The sequence below is a fragment of the Euprymna scolopes genome, chromosome 35, assembly GCF_053919585.1.
Source record: "Euprymna scolopes isolate OS-2025 chromosome 35, ASM5391958v1, whole genome shotgun sequence".
Classification (NCBI taxonomy): Eukaryota; Metazoa; Mollusca; class Cephalopoda; order Sepiida; family Sepiolidae; genus Euprymna; species Euprymna scolopes.
Window position 1 is genome coordinate 84,366,846 of NC_136516.1, and position 25,288 is coordinate 84,392,133.

General features: G+C 33.2%; 1 protein-coding gene across 10 annotated transcripts in view; it reads left to right on the plus strand.

The window, feature by feature from the left end:
* The window catches only part of LOC145259962 (zinc finger protein 1-like), a 529,574-nt gene that overhangs the window by 479,219 nt on the left and 25,067 nt on the right, over positions 1-25,288 (plus strand). For 7 of the 10 annotated variants that reach the window (XR_013864238.1, XM_080117940.1, XM_080117943.1 and 4 more), the window contains one exon: positions 6,554-6,790. The exons of the other annotated variants lie outside the window; for them this stretch is intronic. Coding sequence is in view for 6 of the 7 variants with exons in the window: in XM_080117940.1 (XP_079974066.1) it covers positions 6,554-6,790 (237 nt within the window). In the remaining variant the exon portion in view is untranslated. The remainder of the gene's footprint in view (positions 1-6,553; positions 6,791-25,288) is intronic. 10 annotated transcript variants of the gene reach the window in all.

Here is a 25,288-nt window from a genome sequence, read left to right on the forward strand (position 1 = left end):
TGTGAGTTGAAGTGTAATTAGCCAACGGGTATGTTCCATTCAGACAACGGTTTGGCTGACATCTACTTCCTATTCCATTGTTCTAGCCTATCCTAACCGGGATATGCATGCAACTGGAGAATCCTTGTGAATTTGATATTCCCTAGACATGTCCTCGTTTGGAGAAAGCTAGTTCCCACCCACACAGGGTGAAAACCAAAATGTATTGCTTTAACCCAAGTTCTCAGCTTTAAAATAATTTATATCGCCATTAATAAGGTTTACCTTTTTATTTACTAGCAGGCTACCCGGCGTTGCTCGGTCATGAAATATGCTTGAATATATTTTAATTAATGCCAATTTTGTATTTATTATTATAGAGTCAATACTCTATTGATTATCACATTTTACTCATGATACAGTAGTGATTTCAAAAGTAATATATTTATATATGTATATATGTGACTTGGGTACCATCAGCTTGAATCAAAACCAAAACTTTTAGCCCTGCAGCCTTATTTGTTATTGTCTGATCTAAGTCCATACACATTCAAAAACTTTTTAAAAATAACGTTGTTAATGAGATAAATGTATATTTTCGCATATGTAGAAATAACACGTTTAGTCGACTTACGCCTGCCAGTTTCATTTCTTTTTCAATTTTTTACATTTTAGCAGCTATTTTTACCGGCTGACGATCAAATTGAATTTGTTCCACAAGTTCTAATCCTCTATTTATCAAATTTCTAGAATAAAATGCGAGTAGTTTGATAGAGACCCTACAGCACACAGGCAGATAAAATGATTTTTTATATATGTATATAAATTTGTAATCTTAAATATATGCATATCTTAAATATATGTACATAAATTTGTAATCCTAAACTAAAGAAATAATAATTTTCGAACTCAAAAGTACAAATGGCAGGCTATCGGTATGGGGGGGGGTGCAAGTGTTCGCAATAAAACGTCGATTTCATTAAGTGAGACTAACCTTATTTCAAAATGAAATTAAGTCGCGAAAATAAGGCGACTGACATTATATATATATATATATATATATATATATATATATATATATATATACATATATACATATATATATATTGGGGTTTGGTGTTATTGTGCACGTGATTTGTGTTTTGGTCCTTAATTTGGTTGTTTATTTGTTTAAAACTTAACAAGTGTCATATACGCGAAGAACGGACCACTTTTTTTTTTCTATGAACTGGTTAGCTTTCAGCTTCCTCCTCCTACTACTACTGCTACTCTCTTCCTTCCTTAGTAGAGAAAGTTAGTTCTTGGCGGTGGGGCACTTTGTTTGCGTTTGAAACTAACAGGCCACCAATCCACCATATATATATATATATATATATGCCATTTCTCTCCGTTCACCCTCTCTCTCTCTCTCCCTCTCTCTCTCTCTCTATATATATATATATATATATATATATATATATATATATATATATATTATTTTTAAAATGTAATTATTCACCGACACGTGTTTCGTCGTCTACGACTCATCAGAGTAGTGGATAATTACATTTTAAAAATAACGGCTCCCCATGTGGGGGTACCAAATTGGTTAAAAGGGAAAATTATTCCCAGCTCGCATTTAGGTAAAAAATGCACTTTCGTAAATGATTGAATTCATTCAAAACATATCGCTAAAACCAAAACAAAACAAAACAACATCTAATATATATATATATATATATATATATATATATATATATATATATATATATATATATATATATGATATATAGATAGACTCTATCTATCTATCTAAGACTACCTAAGATAGATATGTATACACACGTACGTACACTGTTGTCTCTTTCTCATATACACACAGAGCAGAATGTGTGTGTATAAATATACACACACACACACACACACTTTGCTTTCTCTCTCTCTCTCTCTCTCTTACTCTCTCTCTCTCTTTTCGAAAATGACATAAATGACATAGACACACACACAGACACAGACACACACTGTGAGTCTGAGTAAATACTCAAGCTCTTTCTTTTTTTTTTCAGGTGTGGTTGAGTGAGTGACACACTTAAACTAACTCTGGGTTAGTAACTACTCTCAAAAGGCCAAAGTCCATAGTTCACCAGTCACCACTAGTCTGAGACACTGAATAACAGTGCCATTCTAGCATCGCCCCAGTCCCCACCACCTCTCTCTCTCTCTCTCTGTTCTAAAAATCTTCAGTTCTAATTTCCTTTGTCTGACGGTCTCTTGGTAATGATTCATTTAACTTGTGTTTAAGCTTATGATGCTGAAACAGTATTCTATCATATTTCACCCCCTCCCCTCTCTCTCTTACCGTGCGTAGAGAGAAAGGGGCAGGGGAAAAGAGGGAGCTATGTTTTAAGGTATAACGATTATTAAACGAACGCCCTCTTCCCTCTGGAGCAAAGTTAAACATGAATTCAGTTAAGTCAGGTGGGAAAGGGGGAGTCATCCCCTCTGAGTGTTTGGGCAGAAAAAAAAAAAAAAAAAAAAGCAGAAATGGACCGGTCGGCGTTCCCTAGTAATGACGAATAGCAATATTGCCCCCCCCCCCCTCTGTCACTTCCGAAGACGGAGATAATGCCTGGAAAGGAGCACCTGCACTTTTGTATTTCATTTTTTTTTTTTTTTAACTTTAATATAAAGGATACATAGTGAGGGGGGGAAAGGGGCAAAAATATGCAACTTAAAATTAAAGACTTACGGTACTAACTTGCCTTTTGGAAAGTGTAGTATCTATTCTGGTTTGTCTCAGAAGTACATCCTCCCAGGCATCGCCATCTCAAGAAGTGATTTATAATCAATCACCTGAGACGTTCTCACCGGGAAATGTTCACACAATGTATCATGGCTAATTTTGCACCCATCCAGTATACTCCCTTTTGGGGAGGGGGGGGGGGCGTCGATATGAACTGACCTTGTGTCTAACTTTTTTACTGTGGGAGATAGGTAAACAAGTGACCTGACCTTCAGACTAGGATCAGGATGTTTTGTCCTTATTCAGAGGAGGAGAAATTTTAATTCTTTTTGCGAAATCCAGTTCTCTTTTGGGAAAGGGCTTGATATTTCTTACATTAAACACCGTGTCTAAAGGTTGCCCTTGTGGGGAGAGGGGGAGAAGTAAATAGAGACAAAGGATTGGGGAGAGCAAAAATTTAAAGGGTATAATAATGGTTTATTTAAAACAATCGAGGGAATTTTTAACTTATGTTATCAAAGGCAAGATAAGTTACTTTTCTACCTAACTGGATATGTTTTTAGTGTTTATATTTAATGTAACATGTTTATTCAGCTCGAAAAACATACAGTGTTTACCGATGTATTCGAAAATTCAAAATAGCGGCCGATTCTCTCTCGGAGACGCTAAGTTTAGGAAAATAAAAAAAAAAGCAGTCAAAATACTGTTAAAAACCCGCCGAATATATGTCAGCCTATGCCACGGTAACATACATTGAGCGAGTTTTTAGCAGTATTTTGTCTGGTTTTTTATTTGTAATTAATTTTCCCAAACTTACCGCCTCAAAGACAGAGTCGGCTGCCATTTTAAATGTTCGAATACATCGGAAAACACTGTATGTTTTTCGAGCTGAATAAATATGTTACATCAAATATAAACACTAAAAACATATCCAGTTTGTTAGAAAAGTAACTTATCTGGTCTTTGATAACATTTATTTGTTATATATTTGTTTTGTGACAACTTTTTCGAATCTATGTGTACAGTAAAACAAACCCAAAATGCCTGTATGGTTGCACTTCGTATGAAGGCGCCTCGGCCGAAAGACAATAAATCCTTCTTCGCGTCTGCTTTTCCATGAAACGAGGAGGTAAATGAGTGAAAGGACGACCACCTGAGACAACAAGTGGGAGGGAGAAAAAGAAACTTTTTAGGGTATCAGTTATATTAATTGTTAAACCAAATCCTGTAGTCTTTTCAAAAAACGAAATGGTGTTATTTCGCCTGTTTATGATGTATAAAAATAAATCTAAAATCACATCGCCCCCCCCTTTTTTTTCTAATCTACAGGTTTCTAAAAATGGTAGCTTTTGTTTTAATTGCTAATGTAGGCATTGAAGTGATGACAATGATGATAATAATCATAATAACAATCATCACCATTATCCGGGGAGACGTATTCTCACACAAACCCCAGGTGAAAAAAAAAAAAATTCGGCGCTTCTACACTATTGGGACGAAATAAATAAAAAAAAAACAAACAAACAATGGTTCCTACTGATTTTTTTGTTTGTTTGTTAATTCTAATATATTACAACAGTAGCTTACAACTTATGCGGTCGAAATTACCTGAATATTACTGAATTATTAAAAAAAAAACACACACACACACACACAACTTTAATCATGTTAGCAAATGAAAAATTGCGGCCATCTTGTTTAAATCGAAACGGAAGATTACATCCCTTTCGAATTCTCCTTTGTCTCACGATCGTTTTCATCAAATTCTATTTTTTTTTATTTTCTTTAATAAATAATTTTCTACCTCATCAATTTTCGTAATTTTTGGATATAATCATCTTAAAAATGCGAGGAATACGTAGATACCATTGTTTTCATGTTAAATTCAGTATTACGATTTGCGAAATCTCGTCCCAAGAGTGTAGAAGCACCAAAAATTTTAATGATGTTGACCTGTGTGAGAACTCCTAGTGAGTAAAAAAATATAACAAGCGTTAATATAATATGCCAGGATAATTAAGAAACAAATTAATCGATTATTATTATTTTCCAAATTTTCGAATAATAGTAATAATAATAATCATAATAAATAATAATAATAATAAATATACGGAAATTTGGAAAATTAAAAAAAAAGCAATGTATTTTTTAAAAAAAATATGTCCTTAATTAACCTCGACAGGTTACCCTAAGTTCGGGGTGGGATTGTAAAGCAGGGCATTTCATTAACCTCCAAACTAGAATACCCAACACAAAAATCTATTGTCACGTTTTCATGTTTATATTAAGTCTGATTTAAACCATTAAAAAAAAAAAAAAAAAGATTTCTGTAAAATTTTCTGCGGTAGCCATTTTGAGTACCTTTAACGGAATTGTTGCCAAAGTAACCTTTTTTTTTTTGCCTGTTGTTATTTTAATTTAAAAACGAAAAAAAAAAAATGGTTAACTTAGTTGTAAGTGTGGGAGGGGGGGAGTGATAGATAGACAACAAAAAGAAAAAGGTGGTGCCGTGTAATTTCGCGAAAAAAAAAAAAAAAAAGTGGGAGGTAGAGAATCCTAGAGTAGCCAGATACTTACCTCGGTCGTTGGCGGGAGATGGGAGGTGGGGGATAAAGAGACTGGGAGATGGAGAGAAGAGAGAGAGGGAGGTTGGAATCACCACCGTCGTTTTGCGTTCCTGGAAGGTGGGTTGACGTGCTGGGTGCGACCAGGTTGGTTGGATGAGGGTGGGGGTCAATAGGCATGTTAAAGACTTATGTTCTGACTTCTACCACACCACCGCAGGTTACCTAGTTTCCTCTTCCTCTTTTTCTTCATCATCATCTCTTCTTTTAATCCCCCCCCGCTCCTATAATTTCTCATTTTCGCTCGTCCTAACCCCCATGTGTGTGTATATATATATATATATATATATATATATATATATATATATATATATATATTACTGCTACTGATGGTATCCCTAACACGACTTGGTTTACAAAAAGGAAAAAAAAATACAGGAGGGTCGAACCATCTCGCGTTCAACACGAAGCGCCTATCCCTGGAGAAGCGTTCTTTCTCCTTTCTTTTCTTTTATATAATGGTGGCACCTAGCTGAGGTGGGAAAGGAGATGTACCTTTTTCTTTTCTGAAGAGTTGAAGGCCCTTTTTTCGATGCTATCCCATGGTTTTTTTCCCACCACGCCCCTAAAATCCCTCCTTCTCTTTCTATAACTGCCTATTCCCCACCTTTTTTTTTTTTCAAACACAACAAACGCAACGTGCGCGCAGGTTTTAGACACAACTCAGTCTCAAGGTTTAATCAGTTCTGAGAGTTCCTTTCTGAAGAGACACCTTTTCTTTGTTGTTGAGTGATACAGTTTGGAAAATTATATATATATTTTTAAACTTTCATAGAGAAAAAAGACATAATACCGATTTTTTGGAGAAAAACATACTTATCTTATTTTTAAAGAGATTTTTTTTTCTTAACCACTTATCAGAATGGTAAAAATTTAGACGCTACCTTTTTATTAGAATTTAAATTCAACGTTTTCAGTTACGCCATAACGAACTGTTTTGCTCGGATTATCTTTTTCGTATGAACACTTTCTTTTTAATTAATTTTTTTTTTTATTATGAAAAGATGAAACCAAAGAACAAATAATGAAAAAATATAACATTTAATATTCATGAAATACCTTAAACACAAACTCATGTGAGGACGGGTTTTAAAGCCCCTCACACACACACACACATACACATACACACTCCACAAAACAATAACAAAAAAAAAAAAAAGGAAAATGACTCTGAAAACCATTCAAGATGATCTCGAATTGCAATGGATTCAATTTCTCGTTCATTCAGAGAGGAAACACGGTACAACCACCGGCGGCGGCGGCGAGAAGGGCACAGGTCGAACCACCACCAACAACTACAATGCCAAGAAAGTGGAACCATTATCGGCAAATAGTGGAAATAACAGCAACACCATCACAGCCGGGGGCCCCGTTGATGAGAAAATCCAGGAGTACCTCAACCGAACTGATACAGCTGTGATTTTTCCGCAACCTGTCAGCGACCACGATGATGATGACACCGGAGGTAAGACACCAAGCGCTAACAAACAGCCAAAACCTTCCTTCGTCCTCTCGCAACTCTTTATCATAAAATCCACATTTATTTGTTATGGACAACAACAAAAAGGGGGGGGGGGTAATGTTACCAAAGGCAAGACGTTGTTTCTTTACTTCCTTCTCGGTTTGTTCTCTATATTAATAAATAAACGCACCGTGGGTAGGTTTCCATCAGTATTTTGTTTAATTTTCGAGTTTTGAGCATTTATCGAGACGCTCCAGATGACCGTCGTCTCGTTTCGGCTTACCGGTGTTTCGAATTAAATAAACGCTTTAAAATAGGTTTATAAACACAACAGTGCACTTATTGATCCGTGCTGAAATAATAACGTTATTATTTAAAAAGCCATTCTTAACATGGGGAGGGGAGGGTTTTGTTACCTATTCTATACTTTAACCTTACAATTGAATAAAAAAACATATTATAAGACTTTAATTAAACTTGGAAAAACGATTTAAAAAATAGCACGGATCAGTAAGTGCACTAGCACCCAAACTTATCCAGGTATATCAATAACTCGTATTGCTTTTGGTAACATTTATGTAGTTTCTTAGCCATTTTTTTCGGTTTGTTTATGCCCATTAAATGTTGCTTTTAGTAACGTTTTATTTGTTATATTTATTTAGTTGTTTTTTGACAATTTTTTTCCTTTTGTTGTTTATACGGCTAAATGCCCTAAAATGTGTTTCTCGCTTTAAAGTGATGTCTTTTCGTTAAAAAAACGTACTTGTGCAGTTTACGAACTGTGCTGAAATAACATTATCCAGAAAGCCATTCTTAACACAGGGAGGTGAGGGTTTTTTTTTGGTTTTTTTAACTATTCTGTACGTTCACCTAACGAAAGACACCGTAAAAATTGAAGGTAAATTTTTACGACGTGTTGCTTCAGCGTATTATAAACACCCCGACCTCCCCATGTTAAGAACGGCTTTTGGAATAAACACCCACTCCCCAACATTGAAAGCCGTTCTTAACATCAGGAAGTTGGCAAGGTGTTTATTCCGAAAGCCGTTCTTAATATGGGGTGGTTGGGGGTATTTATCCTACGCTGGAGCAGGTCGTAAAAAATATCCAAATTGAATTCAACTTGAAAATCCTCTCTAAAAATAAATAAATAAATAAATAGCAACGTCCATAAACTGCACAGGTGTCAAAAAATAAATAAATAGCAACGTCCATAAACTGCACAGGTGTCAAAAATAAATAAAATATAACCGGGTGAAACACTATTAAAACGTGTGACTCTCTCTATATCTCTACTTCGTTAAAAAACAAATTAATGTAAATTTTATAACTGGACATTTTTAACTATGAATAACGCTTATTCCAAATGCCTTTTCGTGACGCTTCCGTATCGACACGTGTTCGGCGGGCGCACGTGAAAGTATACGTTCGTTTTTGAATAGCAAAGACAATTTCTTTTTTGCTATTATTTCGGCTAGGAAACATGTTTTGAATTACAACAAAAGTGTAGATAGATAAAGAATTTGAACCGAACCGATTTAGCTTTACATAATTAAACTTACATTGAAGTTAGGTTAGGGTCAAAAACGCCATTTTGGTTCAAACTTTGAAGCACCGGAGTTGAGTTCTTTGCTTTCGAAAATCCACGTGTTTATTTTTTATTAAAATCGGTTGTCTTCAAGTTTTGTCAACCGGTGTTTACAAAGGTTTTGCACTGAGCTATATTATATAAAAAAAAAGAAAAAGTTTTATTTTGCAGGTTATATAGCCTATATAACCTGCAAAATAAAACATTTTTTTTTTTTTTTTTGTATATTTTAAAATAAGCAATTGAACAAAATAAGGTCAATTTTTTCACGACTTACCCCAGCGTATTATAAGAACCTCAACCTCCCCGTGTACAGCTTACAGAATACCCCCCATCGCGAAAGCCGTTCTTAGCGTGGGGAGGTTGGGGTGTTTATAATACAGTGGAGCGAGCAGTGGAGCACGCTGTAAAAATTGACCCCAAAAAATGTGTTATTAATTTTTCTGTTCGTTTAATTATATTTAAAAAAAAAAAATACAGTTGGTGGGGGGGGGGGCAAAAAATAAATAAATAATAAACTCGTTTCATTTGGCAGATGATTGCTCCGGGTAAAACCTTTGTAAACACCGAGTAACGGTACTTGAAAATAACTTAAATCATTACTTTATATTTGGCTTTTTAGGTCAGAAATTACTTTCTACTCGGTAGTTTAAATGCCTCGAAATGCCATTAAGATTTGGAAGGGCCACAATGTTGTAAATGTAAACAGAAGCCGATCTGCGTTTTTTTTTTTTTTTTTTTTTTTTTTTTTAGCTATCACTTTATTATTATGTTTGGGTTTGTATTACTGTACACATAGATTCGAAAAAGTTGTCAAACAAATATATAAGAAATAAATGTTATCAAAGGCAAGATAAGTTACTTTTCTACCTAACTGGATATATTTCTTGTGTTTTAATTCAATGTAACATGTTTATTCAGCTCGAAATACATAGTTTACCGATGTATTGGAACATTCAAGATGGCGTCTGACTCTCTCTTTAACACGGTAAGTTTGGGAAACGGTGTTATAAATAAAAAAAAACTATACAAAATACTGTTAAAAAGCCGCCGAATATATGTCAGCCTATGTCACGGTAACATATATTGAGCGAGTTTTTAACAGTATTTTGTCTAGTTTTTTATTCATAACACCTTTTCCCAAACTTACCGTGTTAAAGAGAGAGTCAGGCGCCATCTTGAATTTTCCAATACATCGGTAAACACTATGTTTTTCGAGCTGAATAAATATGTTACATTGAATAAAAACACAAAAAATATATCCAGTTTGGTAGAAAAAAGTAACTTATCTTGCCTTTGGTAACATTTATTGGTTGTATATTTGTTTTTTGACAACTTTTTCGAATCTGTACAGTAATACCAACCCATTCGTAGACCCACAAGACTATTTACTTACCTCCCCGCGAATGCAGAGGTAGACACATGGTCAGTTTTGAATATGGAAGGAATACAGTTCTCCGAAAACTGGCACTTTCGATTGGAACAAAAATATAAGTTTCCTCAGTCCAGAAGGACTTCTACTTCACTTGCCAAGAACAGCAAAGCTGAAGTGTAATATTAGAACAGATACAACATTTTGCTCCTTAGGGGAGAGGAGATTAAAAACAATGAAATTAAAAGTTGAACTATGTTGTGAACAGTAACACATTTTAAAAATGTTTTTGAAGCATTTAAACTGCCGCGTTTGGAATTTAAAGCTTAAAACCAAATGCCAAGACAGTTTGTATTCCTAAAGGAAACCATGAAATGCGCCTCCATCATATAAAAGAACTGTAATTTAGAGAAAGGACAATAAAAATGTGATTTATTATTAGAAAGCAATACTTCTACAGTTTACGCATCGTTCTGAAATAATAATGTTAATATTTAGAAAGACGTGCGAGAGGAGGCTTTGTTAATTATTTTAGTTGGAAAAACTAAAAATTTGAAAAAAAAAATGAGATACGGTAAAAATTGAATTTAACATAAAAATTGGGTACTCATGCAGAGAGTGATCTATACTGAAATAATAACATTATTATTATTTAAAAAGCCATTCTTAACATGGGGAGGGGGTGTTTTGTACCTATTCTGTACTTTAACCTTACAATTGAATAAAAAACATAAAATTTTAACTAAACGTGGAAATACGATTTAAAAAAAAAATAGCGCGGATCACTCTCTGCATTAGCACCAAAAATAGTACGGTTTGTAAACTGCACAAGTACATAAAAATAAAAGAAGAAGCTACTGTTTGTTATTGGTTAGGTAGATTAAAATTATTTTTTTAGATTTATTTACTAACCCAAGTGTACTGTTGCTCTCAAAGTATTTTTTTAATTATAGTATGCATATTTGCATATGTAGGTATTATTTACCGTTCTTTCTCATAAAAATCTAACACATGTTCCGGTTTTTAAATGTGTGTAATGTGCAACTACCACCGAGGAAAAAGAGTAGGGGACATTCTGGAAGGCTTTAAAAAATAGCCTTGTGTCGGCATTCCTTCCCTAGTGATCTTTCAATCAGTAAATAAACAACCCTACCTCTTGCCAAAGGATGAGGTAATGCCTGGGAGGTTGGTCTTCTCAAACCTAGTGAAAGCAATACCCGAAGGTTATGGGTAGTATTTTATTTCTTTTTCTTTGTGCGGCTCGTGCAGTTTACGAATCATATATATTTAGAAAGCATTTTAAAGTTAAATTTAGTTTTACGGCCTTTTGTTTATTAAATTATTAGAGGGAAGTACAGAATAGTTAATAAAGCCCCCCACCCATATTAAGAATAGCTTTCTAAATGAAAACATTATTTCAGAACGGTAAATTACCCAAATGCATTTTTTTCAAAAAAAGATTTAGCCTTTTCCTGTAATTAAATATTAAATAAGGCAGACTTAATAAAATAATTGTATTTGTTTGTGTCCTGACATATTTTTACTTATCTCCCTGGACTTTTATATATATATATATATATATATATATATATATATATATATGGGTTTGTATTACTGTATACCATTCCTCTAGTAAAAGTAGTTGCTACAGGTTTCATTCAACATTCTTTGTTGTCGGAAGAACCGAACACGTTTGTTCTTTGTTTTCGCAATTAATTCTTCGTTGTTGATTTCGCTTTATTTCTTCTTTTGTTTTTTTTTTCTTTCTTTCTTTATTCAGTTTCTCATTATTTATTAAATTAACTGAAAATTTTATTTCTGTTTCTTACATTATTCTAGAACGAACGAAATTCTTTTAATTATATTCAAAAAGTCAATACACGTTTTATGTTTAAAAGCTTTATGGCAGTGTAAACAAGATTTAAACAGATTTACCTTTTTTGATGTAGTTTTCTCTCTCTCTCTCTCTCTCTCTCTCTCTCTCTCTCTCTCTCTCTCTCATATATATAATTGCAGTTTCTTTACCTTTTAGCATGATTTTCTATCTACTAAGGCAATTTTATTTTTGCATCCTCCAGGGTACCCCTTTCTGGGGAGAAACTACCTTGAGTCACATTTTGTTTTCCGTAGGGAAGCAAATATCTACTTTACTGAGATGCCCTATAGCGTACAAGCTTATGTTAAATGCTGACAGCATTAAGAGGTAGCTAGGAGCAAAGTGTATTATCTGTTCTAACACATTCTGTCTTTTGACATTGAAAAGCAAACCTTCTAGACTGAGGCAAGATTTTTTTTTTTCTCCCAATAGAGTGGACCCCTTGTTCGGGAGCTAGATTTTCCGACATCAAATATCGCCATTTTATATAATTTTTCCTCGTAGGCAACCAAATTAAATAGGAACATTATGGGTAAGAAGAAAAAAAGAGACAGTACTGAGACAGATACTGACGCGATTTTAACTACCTAAAAATTCTTAGTTTTTTTTTTTTTTTTTTTACGACAGTATCCCCAACACCCCTATGTTAAGAACAGCTTTCGAGGTTGGGGGGTGTTTATTCCGAAGGCCGTTCTTAACATAAGGTGGTTGGAGTGATTATACTACGTTGGGTACTGTCGTAAAAAAAAAAAAAATTAAAATTTACAGCACAATATTTTTGTCGATTGATTGGACTAGAACCACATTTTCAGTTTATGAAACCTGGGGTTGAGGGTTCGTGTACTCTGGTGAAATTTTCTACATGGTCCTTTTTTCCTCGCCCCTTCCCCCCCCCCCAAGATTATTTGATTTTTGACTTCATCTTTCTTTCTTTCTTTCTTTCTTTACCTTCCCCGCCTTTAGTTCAGAGGTGTTTTTTTGTGTTTGTTTGTTTTTCTCATAACCACGTGGTACCAAGTTGTGCTGCTGAGTGTTTTTGTTTGAGCCAAATTCAGGGGATGGGGAGCGGGTGAATAAAGAGACTTTGAGTTGTAACCTCTCCGTCTCTCTCCCTCTCACACGCATGCGTAAAAAGAATGACGTCACACATGATGAATGGTAGTTTTAACATTCACACTGTTCATAGTATACTAGACTATGAACAGTGTGGTAGATATTTAAAAAAAAAAAAATACTGACCCAACGGATCACGGGTAGTCTAGTATCTACTACCCCTGATCCGTTGGGTCAGTATTTTTTTTTATATTTGCCTATAAATTTATATGTACGATTCATCCTTTAAGACGTCATCCATTTTCAAGTAATTATTTATATTCTACATATATCATTCGTATTTTTTTCGCCCCCCTCTCTCTCTCTCTCTCTCTCTCTCTCATTTATTTATCGCCCTTTATTTACATCATTCGTCTTTTATGACATCATCCAGTGTTCAATGCTCATCCACAGACTTAATATACCTTTTCAATGGTTTTGTGTCACTTTTCAGAAATGAATTCAATAACCTTTACAGCATATGTATAAAAGAAAATCTGTTGCACAGTTTTCTCCCATGCTTTACACTTTTTCTGAATATCGCCATATCACGTGATCTTTAAAAAGCATTTTCTGAAATTTTCTTTAGTAACTTCCATTTCATTACAGATATGAACTTATAAAATGAAAGACTATTATCGTCTGAGTGACGGCAGGAGAGGGTCTTTTAGTTATTTATAACTATTAACCGAAACATTATCAGGCAGGACTAGTGTAGCGATATAAAACTGTTTCTATAAATAAATGAGTGTATCTTGCTCAATTTATTATTGAGCACTCTTATGTAAACCTCGTTAAATTCATTGTTTTTTGGAATACATTTAACTTGGAATTATATAACAATTTTTATTTTTAAGTTTTTTTTTTTTTTTACAGGGGGATCACCATTTATAAAAGCTTAAGGGCCATTCGAGGATAAGTGAGATATATATATATATATATATAGTGGTGCCAAAAAGAAAGACCACATTTGTCATTTTTTTCAAAAACCGCAAATTTAAGCTAAATTGAATGTAACTTTAAACAACGGTATACCTTATTTGATCCGCTTTTTATTCCTCTATAATTTTACCTGTTCATATTTGATTTTTTTTAATTAAAGTATCCTCGTGTTCCCTTCAATTTAAAAAAAAAATTAACTTCAAATCGAGTAGGCAAAAAGAAACTCCACAGCAACAAATGATCTTAAAACCAGCTTAAAATATCCACCAACAGACAACAAAGCATCTCTAATCGAAATTGTTATTCCAGGTTGTGCAACGTAACATTTAGTCCGTATGCTTCGACTTTCTCTCAGTGATCGTCAGGACCTCATTAATCTCCACCTTTTATAGTTTATCCAATAGAAGAAATCAGTTACAGATTGAAATGTGATCAAAGGCATCAAAACACTGACAGTGTTCGTGATGCTCCTAAATCTAGTCGTCCTAAAGTCATTTCTTACAGGGAAGACTATGCTATCAAGATCTGCAGACCCAGAAATAGATTCAAAACGGCTCCCCAAATCCAACAACAGTGTACTCTTGTCAAGAACAGATTGAAAGAATTTAATTTGGCGAGGATATGTTGCAAGATGCAAGCCAAAGATTTCTGTAAAGAACAGAAAGCGCCGTCTGGACTTTGTCAGATGCAATAAAGATCATGACTCTTCATATTGGTCGAAAGTGATTTTTAGCCATGACAGCAAGTTTAATAGGCTAGGCAGTGATGTTAGACAGTACATCCGTCAAAGGAAGGATAAAGAATTTAATCCTAGGTGCACAGTTTACATGCTGCAAGGTGGTAAAAGTTCAGTTTTTGGTATGGGGCATTATTAATGCCAGTGGTCCAAGGCCTATAGTTTGCTTGCAAGGTCGAATTAATTCGACCAAGTACATTCATATGTTGACTGAGCATTTTCTACCCTACTTTGGCCGGAATTTGGATGATAATCCCATCTTTATGCAGGATAATGCTCCTATTTACACAGCTGTTGAGAAGTTACTTGAAGGGCATGATATTCCGAGTTTGGATTGGCCTGCACAATCTCCAGACCTCAATCCTATCGAAAATGTATGGTATTACATCAAGCAACAGATACGCAATGATAAAATTTAAAATCTGTAAAAACTTTGGATAAAAATTAAAGAGAAATTGGATACCTTTTCATCAGAGTATGGCCGCAGACTAATTCCAGGAATCCCCAAATGATTGCATGCTGTCAAATTGCAGAATGACTATGCTATTTACTAGTTCATTGTGTTCCTGTTGTTTTTTTTTTGTTTTTTTTTGTTGCATTAATATTCTAAAGTTACATTTAAATAACAATTTTCCATTGTGCAGAGTTTTTTTTCCTTCTTGATTCTAATATATCTATATATCTATAAAAGTGAACGTGTCTGTCTGTCTGTGTACATTTCCCTACGCAATAACTCTGTCAATTTTTAGTCTATAGACTCGAAATTTGAAATACCGGGTACTGAGATTTGGGAAAATCGATGTGACGGGTGTCAGCCAGAAATTTGGCTGTTAAGGGGTCAAATTTCAACGATTTGACCTTTAAGAACTCTACCAAACTCCTCCGACAATTTTGTGTCTAGACACTTGGAATTTTAGATATAGGTTCCTTGAACCTGGATCTAATTTAATAAAGTGATTTGAGCCCGAAACTATAAATTTTAAGGGGTCATAATAGGGGTCAAATTAAAAATAAATTTACTCTTTTTTTTTTTTTTTTTGCTCAGCATACACCTCCAAACACCCGGGCAACGCCGGGCTGAAATGCTAGTATATATATATATATGATATATATATAATTCCTAATTTTGATTAATCGTCTTTACACTAATATATATATAAGTGTAAGGACGATTAATCAGAATTAGGAATTGAAAAAAATGTGAAGTATTTGAAGATTGGAATCAGAAAAAGTTCTTTTTCCAATGCCAAAAAAAGATGATCTTTTAAATTGTTTTTTTTTTTTTTTGCTTGTTTTTGTTTAAAACTGAATTTTTCACGACTCCTCTTAATAATGAAAAGAATATTTATTGATTTTAAACTACTAGTAAAACTAAAATTTATATATCACTTCTAGAAGTGTATTTTTATGTTTGCGAAATTATATGTGCGCATTAAGTGGGTTTTTACAATACCTCCTCCCTCCCCAAATCAATTCTATATTTAGAAATTTAAAAAGAAAATGAATCAGTAATTACATTGGAATCGGGGGTGGGGGGAATATTAGAATAGCCCCCTCACTAATTTTTATCTCTACTATTATATATAAGTCGCTGTGTGTGTGTGTGTGTGTAAGTTACTTCCTCATAGATTCTGAAACGGCTGAGCTTATCTTTTGAAAACTTTACATAAAGCTAATTTATATGTCTGGCAGTGTTCTTAGATATGTTTTGTACAGAAATTCACCCGATAAGTATCAAATAAAAAAAAAATCTGATCTTAAAAATAATTTTCTTCTCTTACAGATAAAAAAAAAAATAATTTTTACAGAGAAATATTTAATATTACATGGGCAAAGGGAGATAATAAAATTTCAGCAAATTATTTCTTCTTAAAAAAAGAACAGATTTATTATAATCTGGAGATATAGCATAGTGGTAGAGCATTCGACTACAGATCGAATGATCTCCTGTTCAAGTCCGGATGTACCTCACCATTTTATGTTAATTTTTTCTTATTAATGAGTTCAATTTACGATAAAAGGAGAGATACCTTTTTAAAATCGCCGCAAATCATTTTTTCGTTTGCATATTTTAAAACTAAACCTTAATCAGAAGTGAATTTTCCAGGGCATTATTGCTCATAATATATAATAATCAATAAAGGATTGAATCTATAATAATACATACGCAATCTGCATGAATTAAAATATCATGTTTAAGCGTATTGTACGACCGGGCAACGTCGGGCTGCCAGTTAATATATATATATATATATATATATATATATATATAATGCGACATCCCAACTTACAGTCATTGAATACTCTCTGACAGTTTACTATGAATGTTCTCCAACATGGCTTTTCTATGTAACTCTCTTCAATTTTTATGTTAATTGCCTGGAAGAAAGATGTTAGCCAACAGTGGTTTAGTGCTTGCATAGGTATGAAACATTAGTGCCTGTAGGCATAAAAATAATCAAGATTTATCTAACAGATATATAAAATCAGAATGTATATTTAATATCTGCTTAGATCAATTAAGTTCTGTCTTTTATTGGGTACTCTTAGTGTTTAAGTGTAATCTAGCCAGGTAGTTTATTTCCTTCACATGGCAGGAAGATGTGAGAAAAGGTCGAAAGGTGGGGAGAGTTGAGCCAGTGTCCCTAAAGGAGGAACAGTAAATTAAATATTGCCTCCACAGCCTCGTTGGCATTCCTCAGATTGAGCACCTCAGTAAGCAGTAAACATCCCATCCCAAGGACTAAAAGGTCGCAGAAATTATTCAGTTTTTTGGGGACCCACTCAATTGAAGCTACAAAGAATCCCGGAAGGAGAGGGAAGGGTTTTTTTTTCTTACCCATATCAATTCCACCGGTAGGAGACAGTATCCCTACCTAACTGTGACCTCAGCGTCACCTGGAGGCATGAGTTTCTCTTCTTCTCCACCCCCACCCTTATATACACACAGATTCAAGTGATAAAAAAAAAAGCTTCCTAAGTTGTTAATTTTCTTTCTTTCTTGGAGTCACCTATGTGTCTAACCTCCCTTTTACTAATTAAATAAATAAACAATTAGCCGGTGCTACCTACTTGTGGACTTGAACCTACTGACCCCCCCCCCCTTTTTTTTTTTTTTTTTTTTTTTTTAGGGATAAAATTTCAGCATTAAATAGTCCTCTTTACTATTTTTTGTCCCTTTTTGAAGTTATGCTTATATATATATACATATATATATATATATACCTAAATGTAATTTCTATAAACCAAGTTTCTTTCAAACAACTATCAGGCTGGTGAACACTGTACACTGGACTGCTTCCCAACTAATTATTACAATGTGGTATTTTAAAAGTCAAATGTTAATAAATTCCTTTGGGACATTTTTAAATAACCAAATTCTGCCCAGTTTCAATTGAGCTTTACCTTTTTGACTAGGATCATTCTGAAAGTATTATCTTAGTGTTATATCTGAGAGGATAATTCACTTGATCTCTAATCTGTGACTTATATATATATATATATATATATATACCAAGTTAAAGGTATTCAAGAAGGAATTAAAACAAAGTTATTAAAAGTGCATAATAAAAAAGAGCAAAATATAATTTTTTTTTTTATTTAATATAGGCAAATATTACATAGTCGCTACACTGGACATGCTAATTTTTCAGACAGTTTGTCAGTAATAACCAAAAGTCTTCGTCAGGCGACGTAATAAAGTCTGTGTACCAACCACTGAAAGCGTTTGGTTCTCAACCAGATGCTTTTAATTTCATTTAAATCTCTCTCTCTCTCTCTCTCTCTCTCTCTCTCTCTTTTATATATATATATATATATATATATATATATATATATATTGTGTGTATTGATATTCATATTAAAAAACTGTTTTCTCTATTTAAAAAGAAAATAACACTTTGTTATATATTGGTCGTGGAATTGCATTCATCTGTAAAAAAGATCTAGCTAATTTGCATATTCTTTTAAACATTCATTTTAATTAATTCCCTATTAGTTTTTTTCGGTTTTCTTATTGGAAGATCATCTTTACGATTACGTGTAATTATATTCATGCAGATATTCTACATGATTTATACTTGTGATATGTGTGTAAAAAGGTTATAGTAAACACAAACCTCTTTCTATATATATTTATGTATTTGTTTTAAAACATTTTGCCTACCAAACTACTCCGTCAGTTTTTAGTCTACAGACATTAAACTTAATATATAGAGTATTTGAACCCATGCAGAACTTCATATTTGGGTTTTATCTTGGGAAAATCTGTGCAAAAGTGTGAACATTAAAAAAAATGAAATTTGCCAGGTGGAGGTTGAATAGCAGCGTTACAAAAATGTATGCATAACGTACTAGCTATTTGTTCATGTTTTAATTTTTAGCCTTGAAGCAAACATGCCTTCATAACTCAGGCATTAACGTCAAAGGAAAAACTAAATCATAAGTTAAACGTTGTGGTTTTAGTTCTCGGTGGTGGCGCATGAGTCATTTTTGGGGTTTGTATTACTGTACACATAGATTCGAAAAAGTTGTCAAAAAACAAATATATAACAAATAAATGTTATCAAAGGCAAGATAAGTTACTTTTCTACCAAACTGGATATATTTTTCGTGTTTTTTATTCAATGTAATATGTTTATTCAGCTCGAAAACCATACAGTGTTTACCGATGTATTGGAACATTCAAGATGGCGTCTGATTCTCTCTTTAACACGGTAAGTTTGGGAAAAGGTGTTATAAATAAAAAACCGGATAAAATACTGTTAAAAACTCGCTCAATATATGTTACCGTGACATAGGTTGACATATATTCGGCGGGTGTTTAATAGTATTTTGTATAGTTTTTTCATTTATAACACCTTTTCCCAAACTTACGGTGTTAAAGAGGGTGTGAGACGCTATCTTGAATTTTCGAATACATCGGTAAACACTGTATGGTTTTCGAGCTGAATAAACATGTTACATTGAATAAAAACACAAAAAATATATTCAGTTTGGTAGAAAAGTAACTTATGTAAGTGGTGACTTACTGACTAGATGGTTTTCTAACGAATGATAAAAAATATTTTTTTGTATAGTTTTAAAGGTTAAAAACTTCAAAGACATATATATATATATATATATATATATATATATATATAAGCAGGCATTAGCCTAAAGAGTCTTCATGATGAAACAGAAAATTCTGTGTAGCTTAATTGCCATATTTTCATAACTAACTCAACTCAGGTATTGAGCACTTGGAATAAAAACTGGTAATTGATACATAAAATATAAAATTTTACGTGGATACATGAAATAATTTATATATCTATAAAAGTGAGTATGTTTGCGTGTGTGAGGACACTTCTCAACCTATATACTCAATGAATTTTTGATCTACAGACTTGAAATTTGGTATATAGGCATGTGGAAAACTTAATCGGTTTTCATCTGGAAAAAAGCGCTGCTCAGGGATCAAAATTGCAGAATTAGTACTTGGGAGCGGGGTATCAGATTTTTATCTGTTAACTCTTTCACAATACTGCAGGCACAAATTGTTCATAGTATGTAAAAAATAAATGGGTTTGAAAACATTTTTTAAAGATCATGTCAAGCTGGCGTAATGGTTATCGTACTTGACACACCGTCTTTGTTTTGGATTCGAGTTCAGCTCGAGTTTTTTTGTTTTTTTTTTTTCTTTTTTTTTACTTACAAGAAGTGAACTGTTTAGAGAAAAAATAATACTCGCATGCACATGTCTCGGTTTGTTTACGTTTTTTTTTTTTTTTTTTTTTTTTTTTTTTACTTAAAGAATTTAACGTTAAATTTGATACCGGGCAACGTCGGGTACATCTTCTAATAATATATATTAGTGTATGTGTGTGTGTGTGTGTTTGTCTAAATGCAAAGTGTATGTGTGTCAATGAAACTCAAGATTTCGATAAAGAACTTATCAGATAAAACCCTCTCATATGCAAGTGTCCTTTTTCAGGAAACGCGCACCCTCTCCCAAAAAGAGTTCTTGCTAATCTGTCTGGTATCAAAACTTAAGCTGTTATAATTTTGAATCGCGATATTTTTTCTTTAATTTGGTGGAAACTGTCCTCATATCAGTTTAAAGTGTCAAATATTCACCAGCTTTTGAAGTGTTTTTAATTAAGAATTTTGTGATAATGTTAATTCTTCCCGGTGTGTTTATCTGCAATTCACACGTGTGACTCTTTAAGTGTAAGCTTTTTTATTTCTTGGGTAGAGCGTGAAGTAGCACTCTCTGAGTGCACTTATTCCCTTGTGTGTGTGTGTCTCTCTCTCTCTCTCTCTCTCTCTCTGCTTCTATCTCTGAGTTTATATCTATCTCTGCCTATATATCTGTGTGTGTATCTCTCTCCCAGTCTCTTTCCTCGTGTCTCCCCGTCTCTTTCCTCGTGTCTCCCCGTCTCTTTCCTTTCGTCTCTGTCGCTTTTCTTTCTTCTCTCTGTCTGTCTTTGAGGGGGGGGGGGGCACCTGGTCTAGAGTGTCGGATATCATGTCACAAGAAAGCAAAAAACACAACTCCATGTGTGACTTATTTTTTCCAGCTGCTCTTTAGTTATTTCTGAAATTCATGTCTTTGAGTCAAGTGGAATATTCGATTACTAATAATCTTCTGAAGACTTTTTTTTTTTCTTTCTTGGACTTCGGGGGGGGGGGATTTCTTGGCGCAACCTCATTAAATAAAAGACTTCCTTTATTAACCTGTTGTGAACTATTGTTGTTTTACCAGTTAGCTTATTTTTTTTTTCTTTGTGTGTGTGTCTTTGCTGATAGATATACCATGAAATATGGTATCTGCTATGCAGGGTTCGAATCTTGTCAGATCTATAATTATCTAAACATTACTACTATTGAGAAAGGTGTGAACCGTTAACTCCTCCATTTAAATTTAAAAAAAAAATTTAATAACGGTTCATCAATTTTGACTGCCTAGGGACCATTCAAGGAGGCGAGTGTCTATTTAAATAGACATTTGATGAGGTCATTTGTGGGCACCGATCCCATGGACAGGAAGTTAGAACTACCAATTATCAACACAATGGTTGCAGGTTCAATCCCTGGCTATGGAAAGATGCTAATCTAGCCACACTGATAAGCTGTAATTCAGTGAAACAGTAGATGACATACATATATACAGGGTGTCCATAAAGTCCGTGTGCAATTTTTAAAATGAATTGATTTTTTATTCATATATATATATATATATATATATATAACAGGGCTCTACATTGCGAGTGAAACAGTCTCATTTGTGAGTGATTTTTCAAAGTGCCGACTAGAAATAATAAAACGTTTATATTTTGCATTTCTTTCACCGACAACTTTCTAAAGTTCACTACTGAGTGAAAAATATCTTTTCAACTGTTTTTTTTTTATTATCAAACAAGCAAAGTCAAATTATTTAAACAATAAAAAGTTTGATAGAACAATATCCTTTCTTTTTTTCTTCTTTTTTTCTTTTTTCTTCTTTTTTTCTTTTTTTCTTCTTTTTTTCTTTTTTTCTTCTTTTTTTCTTCTTTTTTTCTTTTTTTCTTCTTTTTTTCTTTTTTTCTTCTTTTTTTCTTTTTTTCTTCTTTTTTTCTTTTTTTCTTTTTTTTTCTTTTTTTCTTTTTTTTCTTTTTTCTTTTTTTTTTTCTTTTTTTTTTTTTCCTTTTTTTTTTTTTTCTTTCTTTTTTAATGAAGGCTGTTTAAAAAAACATCTGGAGAAATTTGAATGTATATACCTTCAAGTATTGACATAAAATTCGGCGCATATTTAGAATTACATTTATTTAAATAAACATAATGGTTTTTATGATGTACGTACTCGTCACAGAACAAAGATGTCATATTCCAAAAATCATGTAGGTTTGGCTAGTAAGCAAAAATGTCAACGGTCAACTAAAGATAAATTTGTCTGTGGAGATTCAATAGTGACTAATGAATTTAACAAGCTTATTAAGAGTGCTCAGTAAAAGAAAAGCAAGATATATTTTTATTAATATAAACAAATTTACATGGCCGTGACACTGGACATGCTAATGTTTCGGACAAATGGTCGGTGAAAACCAGAAGTCTTCATCAGCAACCATTTACGTCATCTGATGAGGACTTCTGGTTTTAACCGACCATTAGTCTGAAACATTAGCATATCCGGTGTCACGGCCATGTAAATTTGTTATAAATAATATAATTAATAAAATTCAGACCGATATCGTAAAATAGTAAGGAGTGTTTTTGCTTAATGTTTTTTTTTTTTTTTTTTTTTCATAATTTTTCCATTTTTCGAATGGTCATTCTTATGTCTGTCGAATTTATGTAGAAAAGTCTTGTAGTCGTTTCGTCAATTTTTTTTTTCCAGTACTTTTAACTGATTTTCTTCAGTCATCTTCAGGCAGTTTTTGATTACTGTTTTGAAATCAGGATGCTATTTATATTTATTTATTTTATATTCAGTTTAAATTACATTTAAATCACTTGAAATAATGAAGTGACTCGTGTGTAAAAAAAAAAAAAAAAAAAAAAAATTAAAATTTAATTTAAGAACGTGACTAAAATAAATGTACAATGTTTTAAAAGTGTTATTCAGAAAACGGTATCGAATTTACTTTTTTTTTTTTTTTATTAATTTATAAATTTAAATTACAACATATATACAGGTATACATATATGTGTACATATACATTTATTGGATGGTTACATAACCAGGAAATGTTGTTACCGTTTTCAAATTTACATCGTTAATTTTTGGCTGTTTAGTTTTTATATACAGTGTTTCCAGTATTTTTAGTCTTTTTACGTTTCGAGCCATATGAACAATTTTTGTATTTTCAACTAAGATTTTTGTAAATTGGGAATGTGGGCAGCCATGTTGTTTTAGGTGTTTATAATTAATAAAATTATAGATATAATATTATACACACTACTAAAAGCAAAAATTATTTTCCTTAGCTTAATTTGATGTACTAGAGAATAACTTGTATTTTAAGCTGAAGATTGTAATAGGGGTTATTTCCCTTACAACTAAAGTTTAATTTTATTTTCTATATAAGTTTAAAAATGTGTAAATAAATTAAAAATTAAATTAACTTACAATCTTTTTTTTTTTCTTTTTTTTTTAACTAAGTATCTCTCCTAAACTACCTGACCCTCTAGAGTTAATTCCTATACAAGTCAGGTGGTTTTGCTTTTAGACCAGATGGTCTCAGTTTCAGCTGTGGCTCCATAGTCAGTCAATCTGCAATCTTCCATTTTTTTTTTTTTCTCACATCATATATTTTAGCAGTCCAAGAAAAAGAAAAAAAAAAAAAAAACAACCAAAACAACCTCCCTCCTTTCTTCAAATTTCCACCCAAAACAATCTGTTGACCATCTGTTCTTTTCACCTGTGATATCATGGGCAGGATTTATAAGAAAGAGAAATAACAAACATGCCCCCCCCCCCAAAAAAAAATGGTTGATGGAGATGGGGTAGTTTTATTCAATCCTATGAGAAGCGGAAGTGCTAAAGTGGATACTGGATATAAACTGGGGAGACCTGGGAGTGCCAAGTTCATGGTTTCATAGCACCAGTTCCATTACTGATTTTGGCAACCATCATATGGTCCATCCTTTTAGTACCTGAAATTTATTACTTTTCTAAATTTTTGAGATGAGGATTGATTATTCATGTTATTTAAATTCTTCGGACTACTGTTCTCATCTCGAGTGTTATTTTCCCCGTTTCAGTCGATCTAACCTCCAACCTTCTTCAGATGTATCTTGTCAAATTCTTGAATCTTTCTGTTGAACTCTAGAATCTGTAAAGAATTTCAAACAGAATCCTTTATCTATCCACTTGGATAGCATACGTTTGTCCTGACTGGGTAGAAGTCCTAAGTAATTTGCAATAGTACTTTGAGTTTCGCCCACATTGAGAATTAAACCTTCAACCTCCAGAAGAGTGTAATAAGAGCCAGGTACGTCCAAGGATGGAATACTGTTGCCACATCTGGGCAGGAGCTACTAGAAAGGACTTGGCCTGCCTTGATAGAGTTCAAAATAGACTTCGTAGCCTCGTAGATGTCCTTTTCTCTTCCTTGCAACTTCTATCTCACAGAAGAGATGTTGCGAGTTTGTCTCTGATGTATCGTTATTTTCATGGAAAGTGTTCGACTGAGCTTCAATCTATGGTCCCCCCTCGCCAAACTTTCACAAGAAACACTCGTCTAGCTGTAAACACTATCAATAATTCCCCCCACTCTTTATCTGTGCCTAAACCTAAACATAGATTCCATGAACAAAGCTTCTTTCTTAGAACTGCACGCCTGTGGAATTGTCTTCCGTTTTCCTGCTTTCAGGCTGACTACAATATGGTTGTCTTCAAGTCTAACGTAAATAAGTTCTTGATGAGCCGTTCCATATAAGTTATCAAATTTACCAAATTGTCATTACTAATGATTACTATATTGTGCAATTTCTACTGTACACTCTTTAACCCTTATCCTTGAGTGGCCTCTTGGCCTTGATAATGTGGTGATGCCTATGTAAAAAAAATTTATAACTGAATTTTGCCAAATACTTCATCCACTATGTGACGGGTCCTTGTGGAAAATTCTAGTCTGAATTTTAAAATTTATTATAAACAAAGAATAAATGCGTAAAAGAAATAAAATGGGGGGGGGGTAAATTTAATCAAAATGTGAAATATTCAAGAAAGAGGACTGTATTCTGAAGAATCCGAATAATTACCGAAATTTGCTATTGTAGAATTATAATTCTGATATACTCGTGGGACCTGTGAAAATTCCACGCCAGCATCTTTCATGTGTAATATATTGCTGCTGGACATTCTATGGACGTTCAGCAGTAATTGAGACCCTGTGATATTATTGTAGCCCTTTTGTTAAAACTGTAAAATT